The 25716-nt window shown below is 41.1% G+C and overlaps 5 protein-coding genes across 10 annotated transcripts in view; 1 reads left to right on the top strand and 4 right to left on the bottom strand.

The window, feature by feature from the left end:
• Nucleotides 1-25716, top strand: part of LOC123877366 — an 80454-nt gene that overhangs the window by 31784 nt on the left and 22954 nt on the right. The gene's annotated exons all lie outside the window — the stretch shown is intronic.
• On the bottom strand, nucleotides 1074-7276 carry LOC123877367 (transcription factor Adf-1-like). Its single transcript, XM_045924065.1, has 3 exons — nucleotides 6978-7276; nucleotides 4740-5129; nucleotides 1074-3735 (listed from the first exon to the last, which is right to left on the bottom strand). Exons 1-3 carry the CDS (start codon nucleotides 7141-7143, stop codon nucleotides 3233-3235), a joined length of 1059 nt encoding a protein of 352 aa, XP_045780021.1. The 5' UTR covers nucleotides 7144-7276; the 3' UTR covers nucleotides 1074-3232.
• On the bottom strand, nucleotides 8564-10559 carry LOC123877369 (kinesin-related protein 4-like). The gene is made up of 2 exons (XM_045924066.1): nucleotides 10190-10559; nucleotides 8564-9430 (listed from the first exon to the last, which is right to left on the bottom strand). Exons 1-2 carry the CDS (start codon nucleotides 10359-10361, stop codon nucleotides 8703-8705), a joined length of 900 nt encoding a protein of 299 aa, XP_045780022.1. The 5' UTR covers nucleotides 10362-10559; the 3' UTR covers nucleotides 8564-8702.
• LOC123877371 lies at nucleotides 10897-12530 on the bottom strand. Its single transcript, XM_045924068.1, has 2 exons — nucleotides 12244-12530; nucleotides 10897-11560 (listed from the first exon to the last, which is right to left on the bottom strand). The coding sequence occupies exons 1-2, from the start codon at nucleotides 12413-12415 to the stop codon at nucleotides 10956-10958; spliced, it is 777 nt and encodes a 258-aa protein (XP_045780024.1). The 5' UTR covers nucleotides 12416-12530; the 3' UTR covers nucleotides 10897-10955.
• Nucleotides 13468-15031, bottom strand: LOC123877370. The gene is made up of 2 exons (XM_045924067.1): nucleotides 14448-15031; nucleotides 13468-14148 (listed from the first exon to the last, which is right to left on the bottom strand). Exons 1-2 carry the CDS (start codon nucleotides 14617-14619, stop codon nucleotides 13538-13540), a joined length of 783 nt encoding a protein of 260 aa, XP_045780023.1. The 5' UTR covers nucleotides 14620-15031; the 3' UTR covers nucleotides 13468-13537.

Genomic DNA, 25716 nt, shown 5'->3' with positions numbered 1-25716 from the left:
ACATTCCACGCATTCCTAGTTATCCTACTTTGAAAATTGAAACGCAACCAGAAATTCACAGTTTTTGGATTTTTTTCCTTTTAGGTACTTATGCTATAAGACCTACCTAAATCAGTATCGAAGTTCGAATCAAAACAACCTAATTCCGCTTGAAATTTAGACGTTTCCAGCCTCCTATTATGCGATGTTGGCTATTTTGACCAGACCCATGTTATTGTTTATGTTTAAACTAACAACGTTCCACGATTATTGGTCAGTGCTGAAACTGGGCGACGATTGAAGTGGATTTCAAGATTTTCAACAGAATCAGTCGTTACTTGTTTGTCGAGCATATCTCAAAGATGTCAGTTGGCAATTGCTATTATAGGTTTTGACTATCTCCCTGGCGCTGTGGTCTTATTAGTGGTAGGTTTGTGTTTCCTTCCAATTACAATCCGGGTATCTTTAAAACAAGAGTGAATAGGCACCTCCTAGGTAAACGCGTCCCATCTTAGACCACATCATCACTTTCCATCAGGTGTGATTGTGGTCAAGCGCTTACCTATAGTGAATAAAAAAAAAGGTACCGCGGGCTAGATTCCCGGTTGGGTTTCGTATTTTATATCTAAATTTGGTGGGTGGCTTCGGCCGTAGCTACTTACCACCCAACCGGCAAAGCCGTGCCGCCAAGCGATTTAGCGTTCCGGAATGATCATCATCATCATCAGCCTGTGGACATCCACTTTTGGACATAGGCCTTCCTCATAGAGAAGGTACATATATCCCCGCGACTTCATCCGCGTGGACTACACAAATTTTAAATCCCTATTTTACCCCTTGAGGGATTGAATTTTCAAAAATCCTTTCTTAGCAGATGTCTACGTCGTTTGAGCAATGCGTTAATAGATCAGTCAGTCAGTCAGTCATCAGCTTTACACTTTACGCTTTATACATACACAGATAAATTGCAAACTAAAAAAAAATACAGATTTTTTACTGTTAAAAAATATACATTTTAAGCGTACCTTACCTACCTAAATCGTCGTAAAAACATAAATAATAAAAAAAAGGTTAGGTATAGAATTAAGAATTTTATTAAACTCATTTTTACTTACTCAGAAACACTTAAAAAGTAATTAAAAATAAGGTACTCACTTAAAGTTTAGAAAAGATAGCTTAAATTATAATCAGCCTCCAAAAGTATTAAAAAAAATATTAAATATATTATGTATAGTTAACTATATTATCGTATCGATACCATGGCTCGAAAATGTGATGCTTTTTATCACGATTTTGTTTTTCAACCTGCTTTTTTAACAATTCTGTGATTTCTTGTAATACGGACATTGTGATAAGTCCAAAAACCAAATTCAACACTATTCAACAGTAAGTATAATATTTGATAGTTGAAAAAACTGCCATAAACCGAAATGAACATAATATTTCATCTGGCTAAGACAATTTTTTTTAACACAATAAATACTTAGAACATTATAATTATCAAAAGATGCCGGAATAAACATTAATTAACAAAATATATTAATAAAACGTTTATGCCGGTTTTTTTTCAAATTTTAAGTAAAATGCTCATCCTGTAAAATCTGATTTTTGGACTTATCATAATAATAATTATTAAGTATGTAATACCAGATACCACAAAATTACTTATCAAGATTAAATACAACAGCAAATCTTCAGTAGAGTGAGTTTTACGCCAAATTCCAATTCACTGATTAAACTTCCCCATAAATGCCTTTTTTTTACAAAAAATTAAACGAAGTATGGCTTTACAAAATGTATTATTTTCGTAAATAAAAAAACCTTATTAGTAGCTTATAGTATGTAAAACCCATATTATTTATGCGTCTTTTTTTAACGATAGATTTATCAAGGATTAAATGAAAAAGTATTTATTATACATAACTTAAAAAAGTGCTTAGTTCATTATCTTCGATAAATGATTACAATAGATAGGTACAAAACCTAACAGAAATACATACAGACCAACACCCTAAAAACATTACCTACAGCTCTCCTTCGTTTTAGGGTTCCGTAGTTTGATTAATAAGTTTTCATTTCATTTTCTGATGTGGTAGACTAAAAAATGTCGAGTTTATTTTGTTTACAGCAAAGCCAAAAATGCCGTCTAACAACCATTACAAAAAGGAAAACTTAGTACTTATGACTTTTCACATAAATTACACGAGTCACTTGAAAATACTAAATAATTGTTAAACTCTCCTTCTTCTGATAAGGCTAATTCAGTTGTACTAAGATAATATCTAAACTAAAACTAAACTGGCAGGTCGAAACCTATTGTTTTCCTTTTCCGCAGTAAGTAATAAGAAAGTGATAGCAATACATTTTTTAGACCTGTCATTTTAGTTTAATTTAGATATGGCGTCGACGATTCTGACATTTTTCTCTCAACTAAAAATATCTGCATCTTTTTCTTTTTAATACATATTTCTAAAAAAGGACAGAAAATAGGCGGTACGTACTCTACAAACATTATGCTCAAGACAGGTACAGTTTCAGATTAAATCGTTTATTCTGTCCTTTTCTTATTACATTGAAAGAAAAAGATGCAAACACCTACTCTAAAATGTAGTTGCGCTCAGAATCAGGATCATTATGTAAGTAGCTGTTATAACAGAATTAACCACATTATTTATAAATGTCGCAGGTATATTGTCAAAACCATGATATAACAATCTCACTAGTGATATTATAACTAAAACGGTAGATTGACAATTGACTTAATTTTTTACAATTTATCGGCCTGGTTTTAGTGATATTGTAATGTCACGGGGTCATTATAGTGACACTATAAAAAATCTACTATATTATGAGTGGTTTTGGCAGTGGGAGACATCAAGGGTTCTGATTGGTCAATTATATTTTTCAACCTTCGTTTTCAACCTCGGAAACGGACCAATCAGAGGCAGCCTCATAATCTAACGACCAGTGAAATTGCCCAAATATCATTGCCTTACAATATCACTGTAGTTTCCTCGTGACATTATATTCACCCTAAAACTAGACCGTTACATTATAAGAAATGAAGTCGATTGACAGTCTACCGTTTAATAATAATATCACTAGGGAGTTTGTAATATCACGGCTTTGACAATATACCTGCGACATGTACATAAATTGCCTAAGTTACAAATAAATATACACGCAATCAAGCACGCGAATATATATACACGGACACTATGTTGACATCAGTCATCTTACCCAGTGTAATAATTTATCGAAGTTCATTATAAACTGTATTATAAACTAGTTCTTGAATCTTCATACGTAACATCAACTTCTTAGCCGGCCCTAACTTCCTAACATGAGGGATAAGACTGTTAAAGAAGCCAATGTCTTCATCCTTCGTCGCTTCAGGTACTTCATTGCTGCTTCCTGCACTTCTCTGGAGATCGTCATCATCATCACAGAAATCAGTCTCCATGATGATAGGTTTGGTGTCAAATTCATCAAACTCGTCATCTTTCACGTTAGCGCTCACATCGTTAACTTCAGTTGGGTCTGGAGTAGGTTCGACATAGTAGTTACTACTTTGGTCGGCGCTAGTGTCAAAGTCTTGGCTGTAATGGTCCTCTGCAGTGTCATTTCCTTCGTAATCGTTGAACTGGTTGATCAGAAACTGTAGCTTCGGGAGGTATTCCCAGTCGGATTGTCCTTTCCTGGCTTCCTTTCTTGCTTGGTCTCTTAGATACTTCCATTTCAGTCTTGCTTCGTCACCTGTAACAGACAATTTTTTTTAAAAATTCCATTACAAGGTTTTACTGCGATTTCACCTGGCGGTAAGTGATGAAACGGTCAAAGATGATACAGACTAACTTGGAAGGGGTATGGCAGATATTGTTACACCCATACCTTTTAATATAGGTGTCTGCATGGTACATCAGAACGCTAAATCAGTTGGCAGCACGGCTTTGCTGGTAGGGTGGTAATGGAATCCATAAATTTCTAAATAGTCCCTGCCAGGAATAGAACCCAGTACCTCCCGCTTACAATTGCGCCAGCGGTCGTCAAAAAAGATTCAGTTTTATTGCCTGTATAATTAGACTTTTGCTCGTTTCAGCACAGAATATACCATATTGCAGTGGTATATGTATGGCAACTGACTAAAGGAACTTAAAAAACCGGCCAATTGCGAGTCAGACTCGCACATGAAGGGTTCCGTACAAGAAATAACATTTTTTTTTAAATATGCCATGGCAGCTATTTCAAAAAATTTATTACCTACTAGCTGATACCCGCGAATTCGTTCGCGTGGATGTAGGTTTTTTAAAATTCCCGTGGGAACTCTTTGATTTTCCGGGATAAAAAGTAGCCTATGTGCTAATCCAGGCTATAATCTATCTCCATTCTAAATTTCAGCCTAATCCGTCCAGTAGTTTTTGCGTGAAGGAGTAACAAATATACACACACACACACACACATGCATACACACACATGCATACACACACACACACACACACACACACACACACACACATACAAAATTTCTCCTTTATAATATTAGTGTGAAGTGTGATATTTTTATATTTATTTTTTGTTATAGCGGCAACATTCTATATAAATTCTACCTTCAACTCTACCTATTACAGTTCACGAGATACAGGCCACTAACAGACAGACAGAAAAACGGACGGACGAACGGACAGCGGAGACTTAGTAATAGAACCCGTTGGCATTCTTCAGTTTCGGCACCCAAAGAATTATCTACCTAATTAACTCACGTGTAACTCCCAACTCCTGAGAAATCTCCTTCCAACTCTCATCCAATTTATACCAATTATGGTGTCCCTTCAATTGCCTGTTCCATATCAACTCCTTCGCTTGGACCAACACAATCAACTTATTCATGTCAACATCTATAGTTCTTCTCTTATTCATCAGTAGCTTCTTCCTCATGGTATATCCCAGTTTAGGACGCTTTATGGAGTCATCTAGACTGTTGAATACTTCGTCTGCGGTATCCTCGTCCCCTTCTTCTTCATCAGCTAGGAACTGGTTGTGGATGAACTTGAGTTTTTGGAAGTGAGGCCAGTCTGATTCGTGAGGATTCTTCCTCATTTCCTTTCGGCATTGGTCCTTTAGGTTCTTCCATCTTTTTCTGCAGTTCAAACCTAGAATAGAGAAAAAGAGACGCCGTTATTTTAGTTAAAACGTGAAGTAGAAAGTTAAAATTCGTAAATTATTCGAGAATTTTCATCAATGCTACCATTTTTTCGTAATAAATGTAAACTTTTGCAAGCTATTCATCTTTATTGATAAGCATCTATTTTTTATCAAGATCGTATCGTAAAAATCCGGTCAAGTGCGTGTCAGACTCGCGCACTGAGGGTTCCGTACTCGGGTATTTTTAACCCCCGACCCAAAAAGAGGGGTGTTATAAGTTTGACGTGTGTATCTGTGTATCTGTGTGTCTGTGTATCTGTGTATCTGTGTATCTGTGTATCTGTGTATCTGTGTATCTGTGTATCTGTGTATCTGTCTGTGGCATCGTAGCGCCTAAACGAATGAACCGATTTTAATTTACTTTTTTTTGTTTGAAAGGTGGCTTGATCGAGAGTGTTCTTAGCTATAATCCAAAAAAATTGGTGCAGCCGTTTAAGAGTTATCAGCTCTTTTCTAGTTTTCTTGTAAAAAGGAGGTTACATAACCGTTAGGTTCTTAATATTATGTCAATTGACAAAATATGTCAAGCTGTCAAGATGGACGTTGCCTTGATACATAATTATTTATTTGAAAATGATGTTTTGGAAAACTCAGATACTTTGTCGGGGGTGTTATAAATTTTTAATTTACACTTGTTTCCAACATTTTGCACGATAAATCAAAAACTGTTATACTTACATAAAAATAAATAAAAATCTGTTTTAGAATGCACAGGTAAAGCCCTTTCATATGATATCCCACTTGGTATAGTTATCTTACTCTAAAAATTGAAACACATTTTAATTTTTTTTTTTAATGATGTAACCACAAATTTGCGGTTTTCAGATTTATTCCTATTTGTTTGTATGTATTTGTGCTATAAGACCTACTTACCTGCCTTTCATAATTCTAGGTCAACGGGAAGTACCCTATAGGTTTTCTTGACAGACACGACGGACGGACGGACAGACAAACAGACAGGGTTCCGTTTTTCCTTTTGAGGTATGGAACCCTAAAAATAAAACAAACAGAAAGGCTAGCTTTCATATTTTTTTAAAGTAAGTACCTACTTACCTAGGTATTATTATTAAATACCTACCTATTTAAATACGAAATCTCATCGAAGTCGTAGTAAAATCAGTTTAAGAGTTACAAAGGAATATACAAACACGTGACTATAAAATAGCTACATAGATAAGTAAAGTACATCCCTACCTGCCTACTGTTTTAAAAATATACAATAATGTGATGTGAGGAATGTGAGCGAGTATCTGATAATCTGATTGTATCAACCACAGATCAGCTGTATTACTACCTAACTAGCTGTGCCCGCGACTTCGTTCGCGTGGAATAGTGACTTTTCGGGCAGCGTGATTCTTTAAATTGACATAACTTTTTTATTTATGAACCAATTGACATGAAATAAACACTAAAAATGTTAAGTGAAGCTTACTACAATATATTAGTGAAAACCGTATCTAAATCGAATAAGCCGTTTCTGATATTAGCGTGCACAAACACACAGACAAACAGACAAAAAAAAATGAATTACAATTTCGGGTTCAGCATCGATATAATAACAACCCCTGCTACTTTTTTTTTATATATGTCCATTGTACAGACACCACTTTTCTACAATTTTATTATATGTATAGATAGATAGAAGATTTACGTTTTTAATATCAAGCGAATACGACGTGATCTTGTTGATAATGAAGACAACGCCATCTAGCTATGAAGAAAAAAAACATGGCGTAACGAAGATGGCCGCGGGCGGGCGTTCACCTTCATTTGTTATTTATTTTTCCAATACTCACTAGTCGTTCCAACTTCGGCCGCTACTTCGTTCCAATATCTCTCCAATTTGAACCGATTCCGATGACCCCTGTAACTCTTGTCCCAGAGACATTCCCTCGCTTGGACAGCGGCTATGAGCTTGTCCATGTTTTTGGAGCGGGCGCCTTGTTTAGCTTTCACCTTCATAGCGGACGCGGGTGCGCTAGCGGGAGCGACGGGTTGGAGGGACGCGTGGCGATGAACTGAGCGGCATTGGCCCGCTCCCGCTACCCGCTCCCCGCCACACGCCGCTGTGCACTCTGATCGCTTGTTGACCGCTTTACATCAAAACTCAGTAAGCAACAATTTATGCTCATTTTAATGCTAATACTATAAGTATTCATCTGTCTGTCTGTTATATTCTCACAACTGGTTTTCACCACTGAATCAATCTCGCCGGAGTTATAGTTATAATAGTTACGTATTTATGTTTATAATACGTAAATTATGTTTATATATTGTGTAAATATATAAATGTTGTGTATGTATGTACTGAAGGTCCCCATACTTAGTACCGAGATAGTTTGCATTTTGGAGTATAAAGGATACTTTTTATCCCGTAAAAAAGGCCCATGAGATTGTTGAAAACCCAAATCCCTCAGATTAAATCACGGACACGGTAATCACATCAGCTAATCCAAACATATATCTATAAATGCGAGAGTAATTCTAACTGTCTGTCTGTTTGATACCTTTTCATAACTCAACTGCAGAACCGATTTTAAAGGAATTTGGCATAGATGACTTGCATCTTAGAGTACAAAGGATAAAGGATTCACGGGGACAGATTTTATGGGATAAAATCCCGTGAAATCTGGCCCGGGAATCACACCTGACTCACTCACTGATTAACTCATCAATGCCCAGCTCAAACTCTTGAAATTTGGCTAGAGGTTCCTTTTATAGCGTACACAAGGAATGAGGCCGGATTTTTCTAAATTTTTTATGGAACAGGGAATAACGAGGATTTATATTTTTTTCAAGCAAAGCCGCGGGCGGTTACTAGTACAAAATATTGTTATTCATTGCTAAAAGAAATGCATTTATCCCGTTATGATGTACAGCAGCCGCTGCCCTCGCTCGATATCTATCGCTATCCCGCTCTCCGCCACGCGATACGCGGCACGCCTAGCTGCCCGCTTCTCACAACTATGTCAATATCAACAAAAGCATCCTTCCGTTCCTATAAATATCGTATTACATTACTCGTTACTCTAAACTTTTGTTGCATCTGCGTTTGAGGAATAAGCAGTGGATTACGAAGTAAGAATTTTGCTCGAGTGGCTCGATGCAATATAATTCAGTTTCACTATCAAAGAGGCAGCGATTCACGTATAGTAATTTTTAACCTCCGACCCAAAAAGAGGGGTGTTATAAGTTTGACGTGTGTATCTGTCTGTGGCATCGTAGCTCCTAAACTAATGAACCGACTTTAATTTAGTTTTTTTTTTGTTTGAAAGGTGGCTTGATCGAGAGTGTTCTTAGCTATAATCCAAGAAAATCGGTTTAGCCGTTTGAAAGTTATCAGCTCTATTCTAGTTACTGTAACCTTCACTTGTCAGGGGTGTTAAATTTTTTTAATTTATACTTTTATAAACTCTAGTCTATCAGAATCGACGCCATTGAAAAATAAATTAATTGCGATCCTAATCACCAATGTTTAATTATTCATAGACCGATTTTGTCATTAGTCTATGCCTTTATTTTTATTGAACAGTATTTTCACCGTATTTACATTTATCAATTAAATCTATCAACTCCCTTCTAAAAGATCTCATTTGCTGTTCAGTTAAAGCTTCAATATCTGGCAGAAGACTGAACAGTAACATTTTCCTAGGCTTGGACTCTATATTTGCACAGTAAGAACATCTTTGCTCACTAGTATGGTTATTTCTAATTTTACTTTTTCTATCTTCTTTCGTTATCACTTCATTTTTAATGGCTCCTTTCCTATCCTTCAAAATAGCATGGTTGTTTTTAATTTTGTGGCTCTTTACGTTATTTGTAACATTGTCTAAACTCCCCATTATTGTGATAAAATTATTTCCAACTTTAACTTTTTTAGATTCTTTCATTTTGTTTTCATTAGAAATTGTTTCCTCATCCATTGATATATCATTATCATCGAAAAATTCATCATCATCACTATTAAAACAGTCGTTGTCTTCAAGCATCTCGTCAGACTGTTCATCTTGAGTATCAATCTTTTCATCAGAATCCTCTAACATGTCATTGACTTCATCAGGTTTCATTTCAGTTTTGATGTCATTGTTTTTTGATGGTGGTACACTATTTTTTGTAGGTGTGATGAATTTGAGGTAACTAGCGAGATAGTACGGCCTGGTAGGAAGCCGTTTATTGTCACGATATTTCGGCTTCAGAGATCTGCTGTACGCTGTCCGTATTTTTCTCCATTTCTCTTTGCATTCAGCCACTACAATACAACAAAATTATCGTTTAGTAGGAATAGGTGGATCATATTATTTATTTATTTATTTATTATTATTTACATTAAAAATATACAGAGAATTTTTGTTACAGTCAGCGCCACAAAAACCACAGTTGGTTTTACCGGGTAAATAATAAATTTAATATAATTTATATTATTATGAAATTATGTTAGGAAGAGTATTATAGGTCTATGGATAGGATTTACAGGTCGTAGTTCCTAACTTCCTTAAGTTCGTACGAAATTTTCCAAAAATTAAATTTTAAACCAACCTAAGTATGACGTATCTACTTACGACCGAAAATAATAACTTATCTATCTGTAATCTGTCAATAAGCTTCTTAGCAACATTGTTACTTATCAAATAAGACCATTCAATTTTTAACAAATAACGCTTCTGAGCAACTTATCAACACATTACAGATAGAATGGTTGTTAATTTCAGCCGCTAATCAACCCTGGTAATGGACCGCCATGCTAGATCGCAGCAACAGTACCTACTGTACTTACGGTCAAAATTAATGCTCAATCTATCTTTAACTTGTCGATAAGTTATTTAGCAACGCTGTTATTTGTCAAAGACTTTTGACGAATTGCTAAGTAACTTATCGACAGATTACAGACAGATTGATTTTAATTTTGGCCGTTAGTTGGTTAAAAATATTTATTGATGGCCTAATATCAACATTCAACATAAGTAGCGCAACAAATACCTCAATAAAAATAGCCAAAGCAGGCGCTCACCTGTACAATTCCATTTCTTAGCGATATGCATCCACGTTTTCCTTTTCAACGCGTGATTAACGTATTCGTGCGATTTCGTGTTGTATAAACACGGTTGGTTCTCTATGTCCTTCACGAATTGCACCACGGATTTGCTATCTGACATCCTGGCGAAACCATACATTCCTGACATTGTGTTTGTTTGTAAGAAAAATGCTCTTTCGATTCAATTTTAAAATATTGTAAGATATTTTTGCCGTCAACTTTTAAAAGCAATAAATGTGACTGTTATGTGCGAGCAACGTTGCGGGACTGGTTTGGAGTTTATTATTGACGCAAGCTGGCACAGCGTAAGAACACATTAGCGACAATATATCTCAAGACAAAAAGTCGAAGCTAGCAATTCAGTACATTTTCCTGTTTCCGTATTATAGTAATAGTTTGACGTGTAGTATACAAACTTGATAGATATAAATGTATTACTATCTTTTTCATAATGCTTCCTGCGGAAAAGGATAACGTTAGATTTGTCATGTGAATTTAGTTTGAAGATTATGTACAGTACGACAGAATTACGCTAAGTTGTTTGAAACTAATTTAAAAAAGTGGAGATTAAATTAATTTATTTACGAAACTATGGTTATTTCAGATTTCCATCCCATTGGATTGTCAGAGTAAGAGAATAAAGAGAGCACGGAGCGGAGCAGGAAAACAAAAAGTCAAAAAAATTAAGTGAAAAATTTATATTTAACTTAATTTTAAATGTTAACAAAGATACATTGAAATTTCAATCAGACATTACTTTATCAATCAATTTTATAACCTCTCTTCTAAAGTATCTCATTTGTTGTTCATTTAAATCCTCGATATCAGGCAGAAGGCTGAAAACAAACATTTTCCTAGGATTACATTCAATACTTTCATTACAAGACTTTCGCTTTTCGATTCCCCCGCTATTTTGTTCACTTTTATTCCTAAATTCTTTGACTTTTGGTTTGTTTACTTCATTCGTGTCTTTTTGTCGTGGAGCATCTTTTTTATCAATCACAATATTACTATAACCCATGACATCGTCATCATTATCATCAAAGTTATCTTCATCCAAAAACACTTCATGTTGAGAATTCGCATCTTGACTGCCGGAATGGTCGTCCGAATCATCTGATTCTTCTTCTTCTTCTTCATTTATCTCTGTTTCATTCTTTTCTGCTGATTTTGGTACACGATATTCGCAATTTGTTTTGCCATTTCTCTTCATTGGCGATATGAACTTAAGATGACTGGCCAAATAATATGGTCTGCCAAAAGTGCGAATGCCGTCATTGTAACTTGGCCTCAAAGTTCTGATATAAGCTGTTCGTATTTTTGTCCATTTGTCCTTGCAGTCCGCAACTGAAACAAAATCAATCTTTAATTTACAAATCACGATTTTAAATCTAAACAAATATATTCGTCTAACAAACTTGATTCACAGGCAAAATAAGACAAGTTGTGAAATTTAATATGGATACATCTAATCACTTGATGATATCGTAGATGGATATTGAATTATGTAAAAATCATTAAAAATCGATAATACTTTGCCACGTAGGTCATAACACATAAACCTATCTATCGTGCTTATAAAATATAATTTATTCGCGTTTGACGTCTACCGACGCAACATTTGACTTCGTCTGCATCTATCCTTATTTTTTATCGAAAATTGCTCTACAAATGTGTGAGCAAGACGACGCTATCTTTATTCTTTACATTTACAAAGCGTTCTTGTAACAAATTGTGTAAAGTAACAAGTGTACCTAAATTAAAAATTTATAAAACCCCCGACAAGTGAAGGTTACCTACAGTAACTAGAAAAGAGCTGATAACTTTCGAACGGCTGAACCGATTTTCTTGGATTATTGCTAAGAACACTCTCGATCAAGCCACTTTTCAAACAGAAAAAAACTAAATTAAAATCGGTTCATTAGTTTAGGAGCTACGATGCCACAGACAGATACACAGATACACACGTCAAACTTATAACACTCCTCTTTTTGGGTCGGGAGTTAAAAATAGCTATCATTAAAACTTACCCGTGCTATTAGCTTTCTTAGCAATATAAATCCACGTTTTCCTCTTCAACTCTCGATCTATGTAACTTGGGGATTTCGGATCGTACAGACATGGATGTTTCTCAATTTCCTTTATAAATCTTATGATTGTCTTGGTGTCAGACGTTTTGGAGAAAATATTGACGTGTGACATTGTAGGAACCGACTTTATTGCAATTAACTCAATATGTTTGACGATATGCCGGCTCGCGCAACAAATCACATGACCGTCTCATGCGAGAAACGTTGTACGACTAGTTGAGACAAAAAATATCGCATCGCGACCTTTCGCTCGACGCGTTGCTTTGTATTTTGCTTGTAGCCGTAAAGGGCGGTCGATATTTTTGAACTATTTTTGAAGAAGTCGAAGACTAGTTGATAAAACTATAGACTGACGTTTAACGAAGCAAGATACTAACATTAAAAAATATTTAAGCGTGAATCAAACCATAGGACGCGTCTGGACGCGTCATGGACGCGTCCGTAAGCTGCGGCTGACAGTCGCGACCTCGTTAGAGACTTTAGACTGAGTAGTATCACAGTAGTACATTCCTTGGCCGCGACTGATATAATACCATCAACAATCTTTGTACTACAAACCACGTACAAATTGTCGATCGTAACCCTTTGTACAGTTCAGTGTATTAGTACTATGTGGTATTATCCAGATACCTATAAGCTGCAGCTGACGGGACTCAGCTAGTATTGTTAATCCCCGATCCAAAAAGAGGGGTGTTATAAGTTTGACGTGTGTATCTGTGTGTCTGTGGCATCGTAGCTCCTAAACGAATGAACCGATTTTAATTTAGTTTTTTTTTTGAAAGGTGGCTTGATCGAGAGTGTTTTTAGCTATAATCGAAGAAAATCGGTTCAGCCGTTTGAAAGTTATCAGCTCTTTTCTAGCTTTTTTATAGAGGTTTTTGTGTCGGGGGTTTTTTAAATTGTAAGTTATTTTAAACATATTTTTACTTTTTGAAACAGTTTGAAACAGGTTTCAAACATATAAACAAAACATGTTGTTTTAAAATCTATTTTTGGTTTTTACCAACCCCGATTTGGAACCTCAAAAAAGAAGAGCGAATAAGCATCTTCTAGTATCTTCTCCTATTTGGTAGATATAATTGCTGTCAAGTCCATGTCTATAGTTAACGAAAAAATAATATAAGTACCTACCTACATAATAATAGAAGGAAATAAGAAATGAAGTAAGCGGAGGTAAAAAAACTTTATTTACTTAACTTAAACCATACAAATACATATATGAATACGTTAAAAGTTATTCGCCTATTACGTTGTCAATTAAATTTATCACGTGTCTTCTAAAACTCCTCATTTGCTTTTCAGTTAAGGTTTCGACATCAGGCAGAAGACTTAAGAGGAACATTTTTCTAGGATTACACTCAATATTATCACAACAAGGCCTTTTCTTCACAATTCTTCCACTATTTTCACTTGTATTGTTAACTTCTTTTACTTTTATTTTATTTATTTCATCCAAAAGTATTTCTTTTGTATCTATTTCGGTATCATCATTTATTATTTCGTTACCATTATCAAAATAATTATTATCTTCATCCAAAAACACTTGGTGTTGAGAATTATCATATTCTTTACTATCTGAATTATAGTCTAAATCGTTTAACGGTTCATCAGCTGTGTTTGTGTCTGTTTCATTTGTTTCATCTAATTGATGATTATTTTCTGATGATGAGGGAGAAGATCGGCTATAATTTGAGTTGTTTTTCTTTACAGGTGTTATGAATTTAAGATGGTTCGCTAAATAGTATGGACTTCTTAAATTCTTTCGCATTTCCTTGGCATAACTTGGTCTCAAAGTTCTGATGTAAGCAATCCGGATTTTTATCCATTTACCCTTGCATTCTTTAACTGAAACAAAATGAAATGTTATAAGCATCTTTAGGTACGTATGTAAATAAGTACCTACTTGTTAATTCGTGAGATACAGCCCACTGACAGATAAATGGACGGACGGACGAATTGCCGCGATAAAATGTTGTAGCATTGATTGTGCTTGGGCTGTAGATGCTGTTTTGTTTTGTTATAAGCGAGTGAGTGAGTGAAACAGAACGTCATACATCAATTTGTTTCGTCGAACAATGTAGCAGTAATTATATGTAGGTACTATAAGTAGGTGCTAATAAATAACTAAATATCATACAATTTACCTGTACTATTATATTTCTTAGCGATTTCTATCCATGTTTTTCTCTTGAGCTCTCGATCCGCATAATCGAGTGATTTTTGATCATACAAACACGGATGTCTTTCTATTTCCTTCACGAATCTCACCATGGCTTCAGTGCCCGCCATTTTGGAAAATATATTCATCCCTGCCATTTTAATTTGATGCTGTAGTAAAAACCACTTTATTCCACTAACTATACGGTTTAATTTACAATGAATATAGTGTTATTGTGTATTTCAGGCTAAAAGAGACTTTATTTGACTGAATGTACAGTTCAATTTTCACTGTCGCGTTATATTATGTTTTTACTGAGAATGCAGCGCGCCTGCGCGTTTCAATCCATGTAACTCAAAAACATTTTCACAAACATTGTTTCGATAAATATCACAAAAAAATCCACAAACAAAATTTTTTTAGGTTATGTGCGTTTGACTTTGATGTTTTTGTATAGCTAATGTTGAAAGTAGGTAGTTAAATCACACATAATCACGAAATGAACGTGTGTATCTCTCAAGCAACGTTACACGACTGGTTTTAATTTCAGCTTTCACACGTTTAATTTCTACAGTGCAACTCCTCAATTTGGTCGAGTGTTGTTTAATGTTTTGTGAGTACAGTATAATTGGCACGTGCAATAGCAATTATACGAAGTTCTTCTGTAGGCACCTAGGTACTTATTTACTAATCTATTGTAAAATGCCTAGCGATGTTTCGAAACATTTCGCGTCTAAAACATTGTTTTAACCTGCGTTCAAACCTTTTAACTTAGAATAAGGATTTGTCTCTTTAGTCTAAGTTTGTTAGGGTTTTGTAACAAAATGGTAAAAATGGAACCCGGTGCGACTTTCTCCGTCCGTTAGTCCGTCTGTTACAGTTGATAATTTCAGGTATCTGTTAATAAAGCTGTTGACATGGGAATAAAAATGTACTAGTCTAAAATCGTTATACTTACTTATTTAATAGTTTTTTTTTTCAAAGAAAATAAAAACACTCGAAAATTATTTTTGATTCATTAAAGGTGGAGGAAAAATCGGGGGTATGAAATTTCAAAGTGTATAAGCTAACTACCTACTCTTATAAGTAGTTAGGTAGGTAGGTACTTTTACTTCTATAACTAATACAAATAGTATCTAATAGGTACAAGAATCCATAAATAGTAAGTAGTTACTGCATTCTTAGTAACATTTTATCATTATAATTAATAAATTCTAACCTTTTTGAATTAAGAAATTAAATGATGAGTATTTATGTAAGTAATGACCACAGAGTAATTTGTAAATATGTAATGACTAAAAGAGCATTCATGGAATAATGTTTAAATTAATGTCATGGGGTTTCTATATTAAATTAAAACGTGCTCTATTCATTAAATTATGCTTGAGTCATTAGTGGGATAAATTAATTATTATAAGGAGGGTGGAATGAGGTCAAACAACTCTTCAGAGCACTCCCCATAATAAAGGCGATACAACACGCAAAGAGAGCTTACGTCTCTGCGGTGCTCCAGGCTTTCCAACGAGCCAGTTAGTTTTAGATTGTCCACAAGTCGAGCCTTTGGATCCGATCAAATGGAAGGAATTTCTGAAAATCCTTTCTTAGTGAGCGTCTGCTAATCCGCACTTAGCCAGCGTGGTAGTATATGGAGTATTGGACAAACCCTTCTCATTCGAAGTGGAGATCCACGCTTAGTATAATTACTCCTAGCAGTTTAAGCTGTGCGTTGATGAATCAGTGATCAGTCAGTTAGTTAATCAGTCAGTCAGGACAAGTCTTTTTATACAGATCTCTATAGATTTTACTACCTATCTATGGCAGAGTAGGTAGTGTCTCAATTATTGATAAATCATAAACCATCGCCGTATTATTCGACTTCCCATAAACGAAGAGGGCAATAAGATAAAATTTAGTATGTTAGATATTCATAAATAAACGCAAGTATTATAAAATAATGTATACAATTTGTAGTGTTAGAAACGTGGCAACCCTTCGCGATGGTAACATTAAAAAGTTGTCAGCTGTCAACAGCGATGACGGTTAGGATAGTCGAATGAATCATTAGAAAAGCGATTGGGTGAAAGCTATATTGTGTAAAATGCATGTAGAATGATATCATTGTGAATCTTAGAATAAGTACGCAGTTGTGAATATCTAAGTAATGGCTTAATGTCTTCAATATACAATATATATAAACCGAGAACTGTGTTTGACTACCTAGCAATAGTCCCAAGATGTTCCGGGTGACGTAGAAGGACAGGCTCTGTTTTTATCAGAAGCCGGGATGTTATTCCACGCCAAGAGCAACGGATTTATCCTGAAAAACGTGTATATACTAAGATGTTGAAAGCACCTATATAGAGTTGGGTCACCAACTCAACTTCTCAAGAAACGATGATTATATCAGAGTGAACAGCAAGATTGATATTGGATTGGTACCTACCTACCTCTAGAATGGAATAAGTAGAAGTCATAATTAATAGTAACTGGATAATTATTATGAGTTAATTGAAAGTCCAAAATAAGGAATTATGTTCTGATTGCCACAATGGACTGTAGTATGTAGTGACATATCTAGCCCTGAGACTGAGTCTAGAAGGTTATATCTAGTTATGTAGTAGGTATTAATTCTAAGACTGGATTGCATGCACAATAATCAGGTACCTACATCAGCAAATAACAATAAAAGAAGAAAATGAACATATCACATGAATGAAATCTAGTTGAAAGGGTAGTGCCTTTAAAGTATTAAGTAGGTACCTATATAAAGTAGAATCAAGAAAACAAGTAGGAAGTTATGTACCTAAATACTTAATTGTTACACCACAAATCCACAGGACGCACATATCCTTGAAGTTTCCAATCAATCAATCAATCGTTTTTAGTGTGAATTTGGGTTACATATCAACTTACATATAAAGAGGCCTGGCATAACCATAATCAGTTATTCTGCCATAATAGTATGGTAAAGGTAGATTCTGGTACTTTGCTGTTGAGTAGGTTTGTTGATGGGTTAAATAAGCCTAATACTGACAGACTGTTGAAAGAGGAGGTGGTAAAAGATTATTTTAATTTATGTAGAGGGTTCTATAATTATTCATTAAGTATGTACATGTGGTTATTAACGGGTGTTACTTAAACACAATAAGTCTGAGTGTATTTTATGTTTACTATTTTTCATGTCGGACAACTTCCATGTATTTGATGTGATGGTACAACCTGATGACGGAGCGGTCTGCTATCATGAGATGAACAAATGTTTCCGGGTTGCATCTGCGGTGCAGATGTGTAGTGGAGTCGTTAGGTACGTCTGGAAGTCGTAGACGGCCGTGAAGTCTTGTGGCAGATGAGCTCTTGACTTGGCGGTGAGGGGTGCGGTGCAGATGTGTAGTGGAGTCGTTAGGTACGTCTGGAAGTCGTAGACGGCCGTGAAGTCTTGTGGCAGATGAGCTCTTGACTTGGCGGTGAGGGGTGCGGTGCAGATGTGTAGTGGAGTCGTTAGGTACGTCTGGAAGTCGTAGACGGCCGTGAAGTCTTGTGGCAGATGAGCTCTTGACTTGGCGGTGAGGGGTGCGGTGCAGATGTGTAGTGGAGTCGTTAGGTACGTCTGGAAGTCGTAGACGGCCGTGAAGTCTTGTGGCAGATGAGCTCTTGACTTGGCGGTGAGGGGTGCGGTGCAGATGTGTAGTGGAGTCGTTAGGTACGTCTGGAAGTCGTAGACGGCCGTGAAGTCTTGTGGCAGATGAGCTCTTGACTTGGCGGTGAGGGGTGCGGTGCAGATGTGTAGTGGAGTCGTTAGGTACGTCTGGAAGTCGTAGACGGCCGTGAAGTCTTGTGGCAGATGAGCTCTTGACTTGGCGGTGAGGGGTGCGGTGCAGATGTGTAGTGGAGTCGTTAGGTACGTCTGGAAGTCGTAGACGGCCGTGAAGTCTTGTGGCAGATGAGCTCTTGACTTGGCGGTGAGGGGTGCGGTGCAGAAGTGTAGTGGAGTCGTTAGGTACGTCTGGAAGTCGTAGACGGCCGTGAAGTCTTGTGGCAGATGAGCTCTTGACTTGGCGGTGAGGGGTGCGGTGCAGACGTGTAGTGGAGTCGTTAGGTACGTCTGGAAGTCGTAGACGGCCGTGAAGTCTTGTGGCAAATGGGCTCTTGACTTGGCGGTGAGGGGTGCGGTGCAGATGTGTAGTGGAGTCGTTAGGTACGTCTGGAAGTCGTAGACGGCCGTGAAGTCTTGTGGCAGATGAGCTCTTGACTTGGCGGTGAGGGGTGCGGTGCAGACGTGTAGTGGAGTCGTTAGGTACGTCTGGAAGTCGTAGACGGCCGTGAAGTCTTGTGGCAAATGGGCTCTTGACTTGGCGGTGAGGGGTGCGGTGCAGATGTGTAGTGGAGTCGTTAGGTACGTCTGGAAGTCGTAGACGGCCGTGAAGTCTTGTGGCAAATGGGCTCTTGACTTGGCGGTGAGGGGTGCGGTGCAGATGTGTAGTGGAGTCGTTAGGTACGTCTGGAAGTCGTAGACGGCCGTGAAGTCTTGTGGCAGATGAGCTCTTGACTTGGCGGTGAGGGGTGCGGTGCAGATGTGTAGTGGAGTCGTTAGGTACGTCTGGAAGTCGTAGACGGCCGTGAAGTCTTGTGGCAGATGAGCTCTTGACTTGGCGGTGAGGGGTGCGGTGCAGATGTGTAGTGGAGTCGTTAGGTACGTCTGGAAGTCGTAGACGGCCGTGAAGTCTTGTGGCAAATGGGCTCTTGACTTGGCGGTGAGGGGTGCGGTGCAGACGTGTAGTGGAGTCGTTAGGTACGTCTGGAAGTCGTAGACGGCCGTGAAGTCTTGTGGCAAATGGGCTCTTGACTTGGCGGTGAGGGGTGCGGTGCAGATGTGTAGTGGAGTCGTTAGGTACGTCTGGAAGTCGTAGACGGCCGTGAAGTCTTGTGGCAAATGGGCTCTTGACTTGGCGGTGAGGGGTGCGGTGCAGATGTGTAGTGGAGTCGTTAGGTACGTCTGGAAGTCGTAGACGGCCGTGAAGTCTTGTGGCAGATGAGCTCTTGACTTGGCGGTGAGGGGTGCGGTGCAGATGTGTAGTGGAGTCGTTAGGTACGTCTGGAAGTCGTAGACGGCCGTGAAGTCTTGTGGCAGATGAGCTCTTGACTTGGCGGTGAGGGGTGCGGTGCAGATGTGTAGTGGAGTCGTTAGGTACGTCTGGAAGTCGTAGACGGCCGTGAAGTCTTGTGGCAGATGAGCTCTTGACTTGGCGGTGAGGGGTGCGGTGCAGATGTGTAGTGGAGTCGTTAGGTACGTCTGGAAGTCGTAGACGGCCGTGAAGTCTTGTGGCAGATGAGCTCTTGACTTGGCGGTGAGGGGTGCGGTGCAGATGTGTAGTGGAGTCGTTAGGTACGTCTGGAAGTCGTAGACGGCCGTGAAGTCTTGTGGCAGATGAGCTCTTGACTTGGCGGTGAGGGGTGCGGTGCAGATGTGTAGTGGAGTCGTTAGGTACGTCTGGAAGTCGTAGACGGCCGTGAAGTCTTGTGGCAGATGAGCTCTTGACTTGGCGGTGAGGGGTGCGGTGCAGATGTGTAGTGGAGTCGTTAGGTACGTCTGGAAGTCGTAGACGGCCGTGAAGTCTTGTGGCAGATGAGCTCTTGACTTGGCGGTGAGGGGTGCGGTGCAGATGTGTAGTGGAGTCGTTAGGTACGTCTGGAAGTCGTAGACGGCCGTGAAGTCTTGTGGCAGATGAGCTCTTGACTTGGCGGTGAGGGGTGCGGTGCAGATGTGTAGTGGAGTCGTTAGGTACGTCTGGAAGTCGTAGACGGCCGTGAAGTCTTGTGGCAGATGAGCTCTTGACTTGGCGGTGAGGGGTGCGGTGCAGATGTGTAGTGGAGTCGTTAGGTACGTCTGGAAGTCGTAGACGGCCGTGAAGTCTTGTGGCAGATGAGCTCTTGACTTGGCGGTGAGGGGTGCGGTGCAGATGTGTAGTGGAGTCGTTAGGTACGTCTGGAAGTCGTAGACGGCCGTGAAGTCTTGTGGCAGATGAGCTCTTGACTTGGCGGTGAGGGGTGCGGTGCAGATGTGTAGTGGAGTCGTTAGGTACGTCTGGAAGTCGTAGACGGCCGTGAAGTCTTGTGGCAGATGAGCTCTTGACTTGGCGGTGAGGGGTGCGGTGCAGATGTGTAGTGGAGTCGTTAGGTACGTCTGGAAGTCGTAGACGGCCGTGAAGTCTTGTGGCAGATGAGCTCTTGACTTGGCGGTGAGGGGTGCGGTGCAGATGTGTAGTGGAGTCGTTAGGTACGTCTGGAAGTCGTAGACGGCCGTGAAGTCTTGTGGCAGATGAGCTCTTGACTTGGCGGTGAGGGGTGCGGTGCAGATGTGTAGTGGAGTCGTTAGGTACGTCTGGAAGTCGTAGACGGCCGTGAAGTCTTGTGGCAGATGAGCTCTTGACTTGGCGGTGAGGGGTGCGGTGCAGATGTGTAGTGGAGTCGTTAGGTACGTCTGGAAGTCGTAGACGGCCGTGAAGTCTTGTGGCAGATGAGCTCTTGACTTGGCGGTGAGGGGTGCGGTGCAGATGTGTAGTGGAGTCGTTAGGTACGTCTGGAAGTCGTAGACGGCCGTGAAGTCTTGTGGCAGATGAGCTCTTGACTTGGCGGTGAGGGGTGCGGTGCAGATGTGTAGTGGAGTCGTTAGGTACGTCTGGAAGTCGTAGACGGCCGTGAAGTCTTGTGGCAGATGAGCTCTTGACTTGGCGGTGAGGGGTGCGGTGCAGACGTGTAGTGGAGTCGTTAGGTACGTCTGGAAGTCGTAGACGGCCGTGAAGTCTTGTGGCAAATGGGCTCTTGACTTGGCGGTGAGGGGTGCGGTGCAGATGTGTAGTGGAGTCGTTAGGTACGTCTGGAAGTCGTAGACGGCCGTGAAGTCTTGTGGCAGATGAGCTCTTGACTTGGCGGTGAGGGGTGCGGTGCAGACGTGTAGTGGAGTCGTTAGGTACGTCTGGAAGTCGTAGACGGCCGTGAAGTCTTGTGGCAAATGGGCTCTTGACTTGGCGGTGAGGGGTGCGGTGCAGATGTGTAGTGGAGTCGTTAGGTACGTCTGGAAGTCGTAGACGGCCGTGAAGTCTTGTGGCAAATGGGCTCTTGACTTGGCGGTGAGGGGTGCGGTGCAGATGTGTAGTGGAGTCGTTAGGTACGTCTGGAAGTCGTAGACGGCCGTGAAGTCTTGTGGCAGATGAGCTCTTGACTTGGCGGTGAGGGGTGCGGTGCAGATGTGTAGTGGAGTCGTTAGGTACGTCTGGAAGTCGTAGACGGCCGTGAAGTCTTGTGGCAGATGAGCTCTTGACTTGGCGGTGAGGGGTGCGGTGCAGATGTGTAGTGGAGTCGTTAGGTACGTCTGGAAGTCGTAGACGGCCGTGAAGTCTTGTGGCAGATGAGCTCTTGACTTGGCGGTGAGGGGTGCGGTGCAGATGTGTAGTGGAGTCGTTAGGTACGTCTGGAAGTCGTAGACGGCCGTGAAGTCTTGTGGCAGATGAGCTCTTGACTTGGCGGTGAGGGGTGCGGTGCAGATGTGTAGTGGAGTCGTTAGGTACGTCTGGAAGTCGTAGACGGCCGTGAAGTCTTGTGGCAGATGAGCTCTTGACTTGGCGGTGAGGGGTGCGGTGCAGATGTGTAGTGGAGTCGTTAGGTACGTCTGGAAGTCGTAGACGGCCGTGAAGTCTTGTGGCAGATGAGCTCTTGACTTGGCGGTGAGGGGTGCGGTGCAGATGTGTAGTGGAGTCGTTAGGTACGTCTGGAAGTCGTAGACGGCCGTGAAGTCTTGTGGCAGATGAGCTCTTGACTTGGCGGTGAGGGGTGCGGTGCAGATGTGTAGTGGAGTCGTTAGGTACGTCTGGAAGTCGTAGACGGCCGTGAAGTCTTGTGGCAGATGAGCTCTTGACTTGGCGGTGAGGGGTGCGGTGCAGATGTGTAGTGGAGTCGTTAGGTACGTCTGGAAGTCGTAGACGGCCGTGAAGTCTTGTGGCAGATGAGCTCTTGACTTGGCGGTGAGGGGTGCGGTGCAGACGTGTAGTGGAGTCGTTAGGTACGTCTGGAAGTCGTAGACGGCCGTGAAGTCTTGTGGCAAATGGGCTCTTGACTTGGCGGTGAGGGGTGCGGTGCAGATGTGTAGTGGAGTCGTTAGGTACGCCTGGAAGTCGTAGACGGCCGTGAAGTCTTGTGGCAGATGAGCTCTTGACTTGGCGGTGCGGGGTGCGGTGCAGACGTGTAGTGGAGTCGTTAGGTACGTCTGGAAGTCGTAGACGGCCGTGAAGTCTTGTGGCAAATGGGCTCTTGACTTGGCGGTGAGGGGTGCGGTGCAGATGTGTAGTGGAGTCGTTAGGTACGTCTGGAAGTCGTAGACGGCCGTGAAGTCTTGTGGCAGATGGGCTCTTGACTTGGCGGTGAGGGGTGCGGTGCAGATGTGTAGTGGAGTCGTTAGGTACGTCTGGAAGTCGTAGACGGCCGTGAAGTCTTGTGGCAGATGGGCTCTTGACTTGGCGGTGAGGGGTGCGGTGCAGATGTGTAGTGGAGTCGTTAGGTACGTCTGGAAGTCGTAGACGGCCGTGAAGTCTTGTGGCAGATGAGCTCTTGACTTGGCGGTGAGGGGTGCGGTGCAGATGTGTAGTGGAGTCGTTAGGTACGTCTGGAAGTCGTAGACGGCCGTGAAGTCTTGTGGCAGATGAGCTCTTGACTTGGCGGTGAGGGGTGCGGTGCAGATGTGTAGTGGAGTCGTTAGGTACGTCTGGAAGTCGTAGACGGCCGTGAAGTCTTGTGGCAGATGAGCTCTTGACTTGGCGGTGAGGGGTGCGGTGCAGATGTGTAGTGGAGTCGTTAGGTACGTCTGGAAGTCGTAGACGGCCGTGAAGTCTTGTGGCAGATGAGCTCTTGACTTGGCGGTGAGGGGTGCGGTGCAGATGTGTAGTGGAGTCGTTAGGTACGTCTGGAAGTCGTAGACGGCCGTGAAGTCTTGTGGCAGATGAGCTCTTGACTTGGCGGTGAGGGGTGCGGTGCAGATGTGTAGTGGAGTCGTTAGGTACGTCTGGAAGTCGTAGACGGCCGTGAAGTCTTGTGGCAGATGAGCTCTTGACTTGGCGGTGAGGGGTGCGGTGCAGATGTGTAGTGGAGTCGTTAGGTACGTCTGGAAGTCGTAGACGGCCGTGAAGTCTTGTGGCAGATGAGCTCTTGACTTGGCGGTGAGGGGTGCGGTGCAGATGTGTAGTGGAGTCGTTAGGTACGTCTGGAAGTCGTAGACGGCCGTGAAGTCTTGTGGCAGATGAGCTCTTGACTTGGCGGTGAGGGGTGCGGTGCAGATGTGTAGTGGAGTCGTTAGGTACGTCTGGAAGTCGTAGACGGCCGTGAAGTCTTGTGGCAGATGAGCTCTTGACTTGGCGGTGAGGGGTGCGGTGCAGATGTGTAGTGGAGTCGTTAGGTACGTCTGGAAGTCGTAGACGGCCGTGAAGTCTTGTGGCAGATGAGCTCTTGACTTGGCGGTGAGGGGTGCGGTGCAGATGTGTAGTGGAGTCGTTAGGTACGTCTGGAAGTCGTAGACGGCCGTGAAGTCTTGTGGCAGATGAGCTCTTGACTTGGCGGTGAGGGGTGCGGTGCAGATGTGTAGTGGAGTCGTTAGGTACGTCTGGAAGTCGTAGACGGCCGTGAAGTCTTGTGGCAGATGAGCTCTTGACTTGGCGGTGAGGGGTGCGGTGCAGATGTGTAGTGGAGTCGTTAGGTACGTCTGGAAGTCGTAGACGGCCGTGAAGTCTTGTGGCAGATGAGCTCTTGACTTGGCGGTGAGGGGTGCGGTGCAGATGTGTAGTGGAGTCGTTAGGTACGTCTGGAAGTCGTAGACGGCCGTGAAGTCTTGTGGCAGATGAGCTCTTGACTTGGCGGTGAGGGGTGCGGTGCAGATGTGTAGTGGAGTCGTTAGGTACGTCTGGAAGTCGTAGACGGCCGTGAAGTCTTGTGGCAGATGAGCTCTTGACTTGGCGGTGAGGGGTGCGGTGCAGATGTGTAGTGGAGTCGTTAGGTACGTCTGGAAGTCGTAGACGGCCGTGAAGTCTTGTGGCAGATGAGCTCTTGACTTGGCGGTGAGGGGTGCGGTGCAGATGTGTAGTGGAGTCGTTAGGTACGTCTGGAAGTCGTAGACGGCCGTGAAGTCTTGTGGCAGATGAGCTCTTGACTTGGCGGTGAGGGGTGCGGTGCAGATGTGTAGTGGAGTCGTTAGGTACGTCTGGAAGTCGTAGACGGCCGTGAAGTCTTGTGGCAGATGAGCTCTTGACTTGGCGGTGAGGGGTGCGGTGCAGATGTGTAGTGGAGTCGTTAGGTACGTCTGGAAGTCGTAGACGGCCGTGAAGTCTTGTGGCAGATGAGCTCTTGACTTGGCGGTGAGGGGTGCGGTGCAGATGTGTAGTGGAGTCGTTAGGTACGTCTGGAAGTCGTAGACGGCCGTGAAGTCTTGTGGCAGATGAGCTCTTGACTTGGCGGTGAGGGGTGCGGTGCAGATGTGTAGTGGAGTCGTTAGGTACGTCTGGAAGTCGTAGACGGCCGTGAAGTCTTGTGGCAGATGAGCTCTTGACTTGGCGGTGAGGGGTGCGGTGCAGATGTACAGTGAAGTCTTGTGGCAAATGAGCTCTTGATTTGGCGGCAAGGAAAGCGGCTGGTTATTGATTTGAAGCAGAAAAGATTGGAATTTATGAATATGTTTTCAAGTAGTTAGTAGTTTAGAGTTAAAGTTAAAGTTTATCATGCATTGTATAGCTGAGGAATAAAGTCAGTTCTTATGAGTTGAGGATAGTTCTATTAATATGAATTACTCGAAAATTATAATCTATTGCTGAAAATCTTGATGTTTAGGTATTATAATGACAATAGGTAGAAACTGTTGCGTATAAAATATAAAAATTTAATAAGTTTGAGGACAAACTTAATGTAGTGAGGACGGCCGACTGTTAGATATTCATAAATAAACGCAAGTATTATAAAATAATGTATACAATTTGTAGTGTTAGAAACGTGGCAACCCTTCGCGATGGTAACATTAAAAAGTTGTCAGCTGTCAACAGCGATGACGGTTAGGATAGTCGAATGAATCATTAGAAAAGCGATTGGGTGAAAGCTATATTGTGTAAAATGCATGTAGAATGATATCATTGTGAATCTTAGAATAAGTACGCAGTTGTGAATATCTAAGTAATGGCTTAATGTCTTCAATATACAATATATATAAACCGAGAACTGTGTTTGAC

This window comes from Maniola jurtina, chromosome 23 (assembly GCF_905333055.1).
Source record: "Maniola jurtina chromosome 23, ilManJurt1.1, whole genome shotgun sequence".
NCBI classification, from domain to species: domain Eukaryota; kingdom Metazoa; phylum Arthropoda; class Insecta; order Lepidoptera; family Nymphalidae; genus Maniola; species Maniola jurtina.
Note: the sequence above shows the minus strand (reverse complement) of the source record. Positions and strands in the feature narration are given on the sequence as shown.

What these genes read in the sequence shown, in the direction of transcription:
- LOC123877370 (XM_045924067.1), bottom strand. Translation starts at nt 14,619, where the DNA reads ATGGCAGGGATGAATATATTTTCCAAAATGGCGGGCACTGAAGCCATG. An exon ending in TAAGAAATATAATAGTACAG is followed by an intron (nt 14,149 to 14,447) that starts GTAAATTGTATG and finishes ATTTTGTTTCAG; the next exon opens with TTAAAGAATGCAAGGGTAAA.
- LOC123877369 (XM_045924066.1), bottom strand. Translation starts at nt 10,361, where the DNA reads ATGTCAGGAATGTATGGTTTCGCCAGGATGTCAGATAGCAAATCCGTG. An exon ending in TAAGAAATGGAATTGTACAG is followed by an intron (nt 9,431 to 10,189) that starts GTGAGCGCCTGC and finishes GTTGTATTGTAG; the next exon opens with TGGCTGAATGCAAAGAGAAA.
- LOC123877367 (XM_045924065.1), bottom strand. Translation starts at nt 7,143, where the DNA reads ATGAAGGTGAAAGCTAAACAAGGCGCCCGCTCCAAAAACATGGACAAG. An exon ending in GGCCGAAGTTGGAACGACTA is followed by an intron (nt 5,130 to 6,977) that starts GTGAGTATTGGA and finishes TCTCTATTCTAG; the next exon opens with GTTTGAACTGCAGAAAAAGA. An exon ending in TCAGGAGTTGGGAGTTACAC is followed by an intron (nt 3,736 to 4,739) that starts GTGAGTTAATTA and finishes TGTCTGTTACAG; the next exon opens with GTGACGAAGCAAGACTGAAA.
- LOC123877371 (XM_045924068.1), bottom strand. Translation starts at nt 12,415, where the DNA reads ATGTCACACGTCAATATTTTCTCCAAAACGTCTGACACCAAGACAATC. An exon ending in TAAGAAAGCTAATAGCACGG is followed by an intron (nt 11,561 to 12,243) that starts GTAAGTTTTAAT and finishes ATTTTGTTTCAG; the next exon opens with TTGCGGACTGCAAGGACAAA.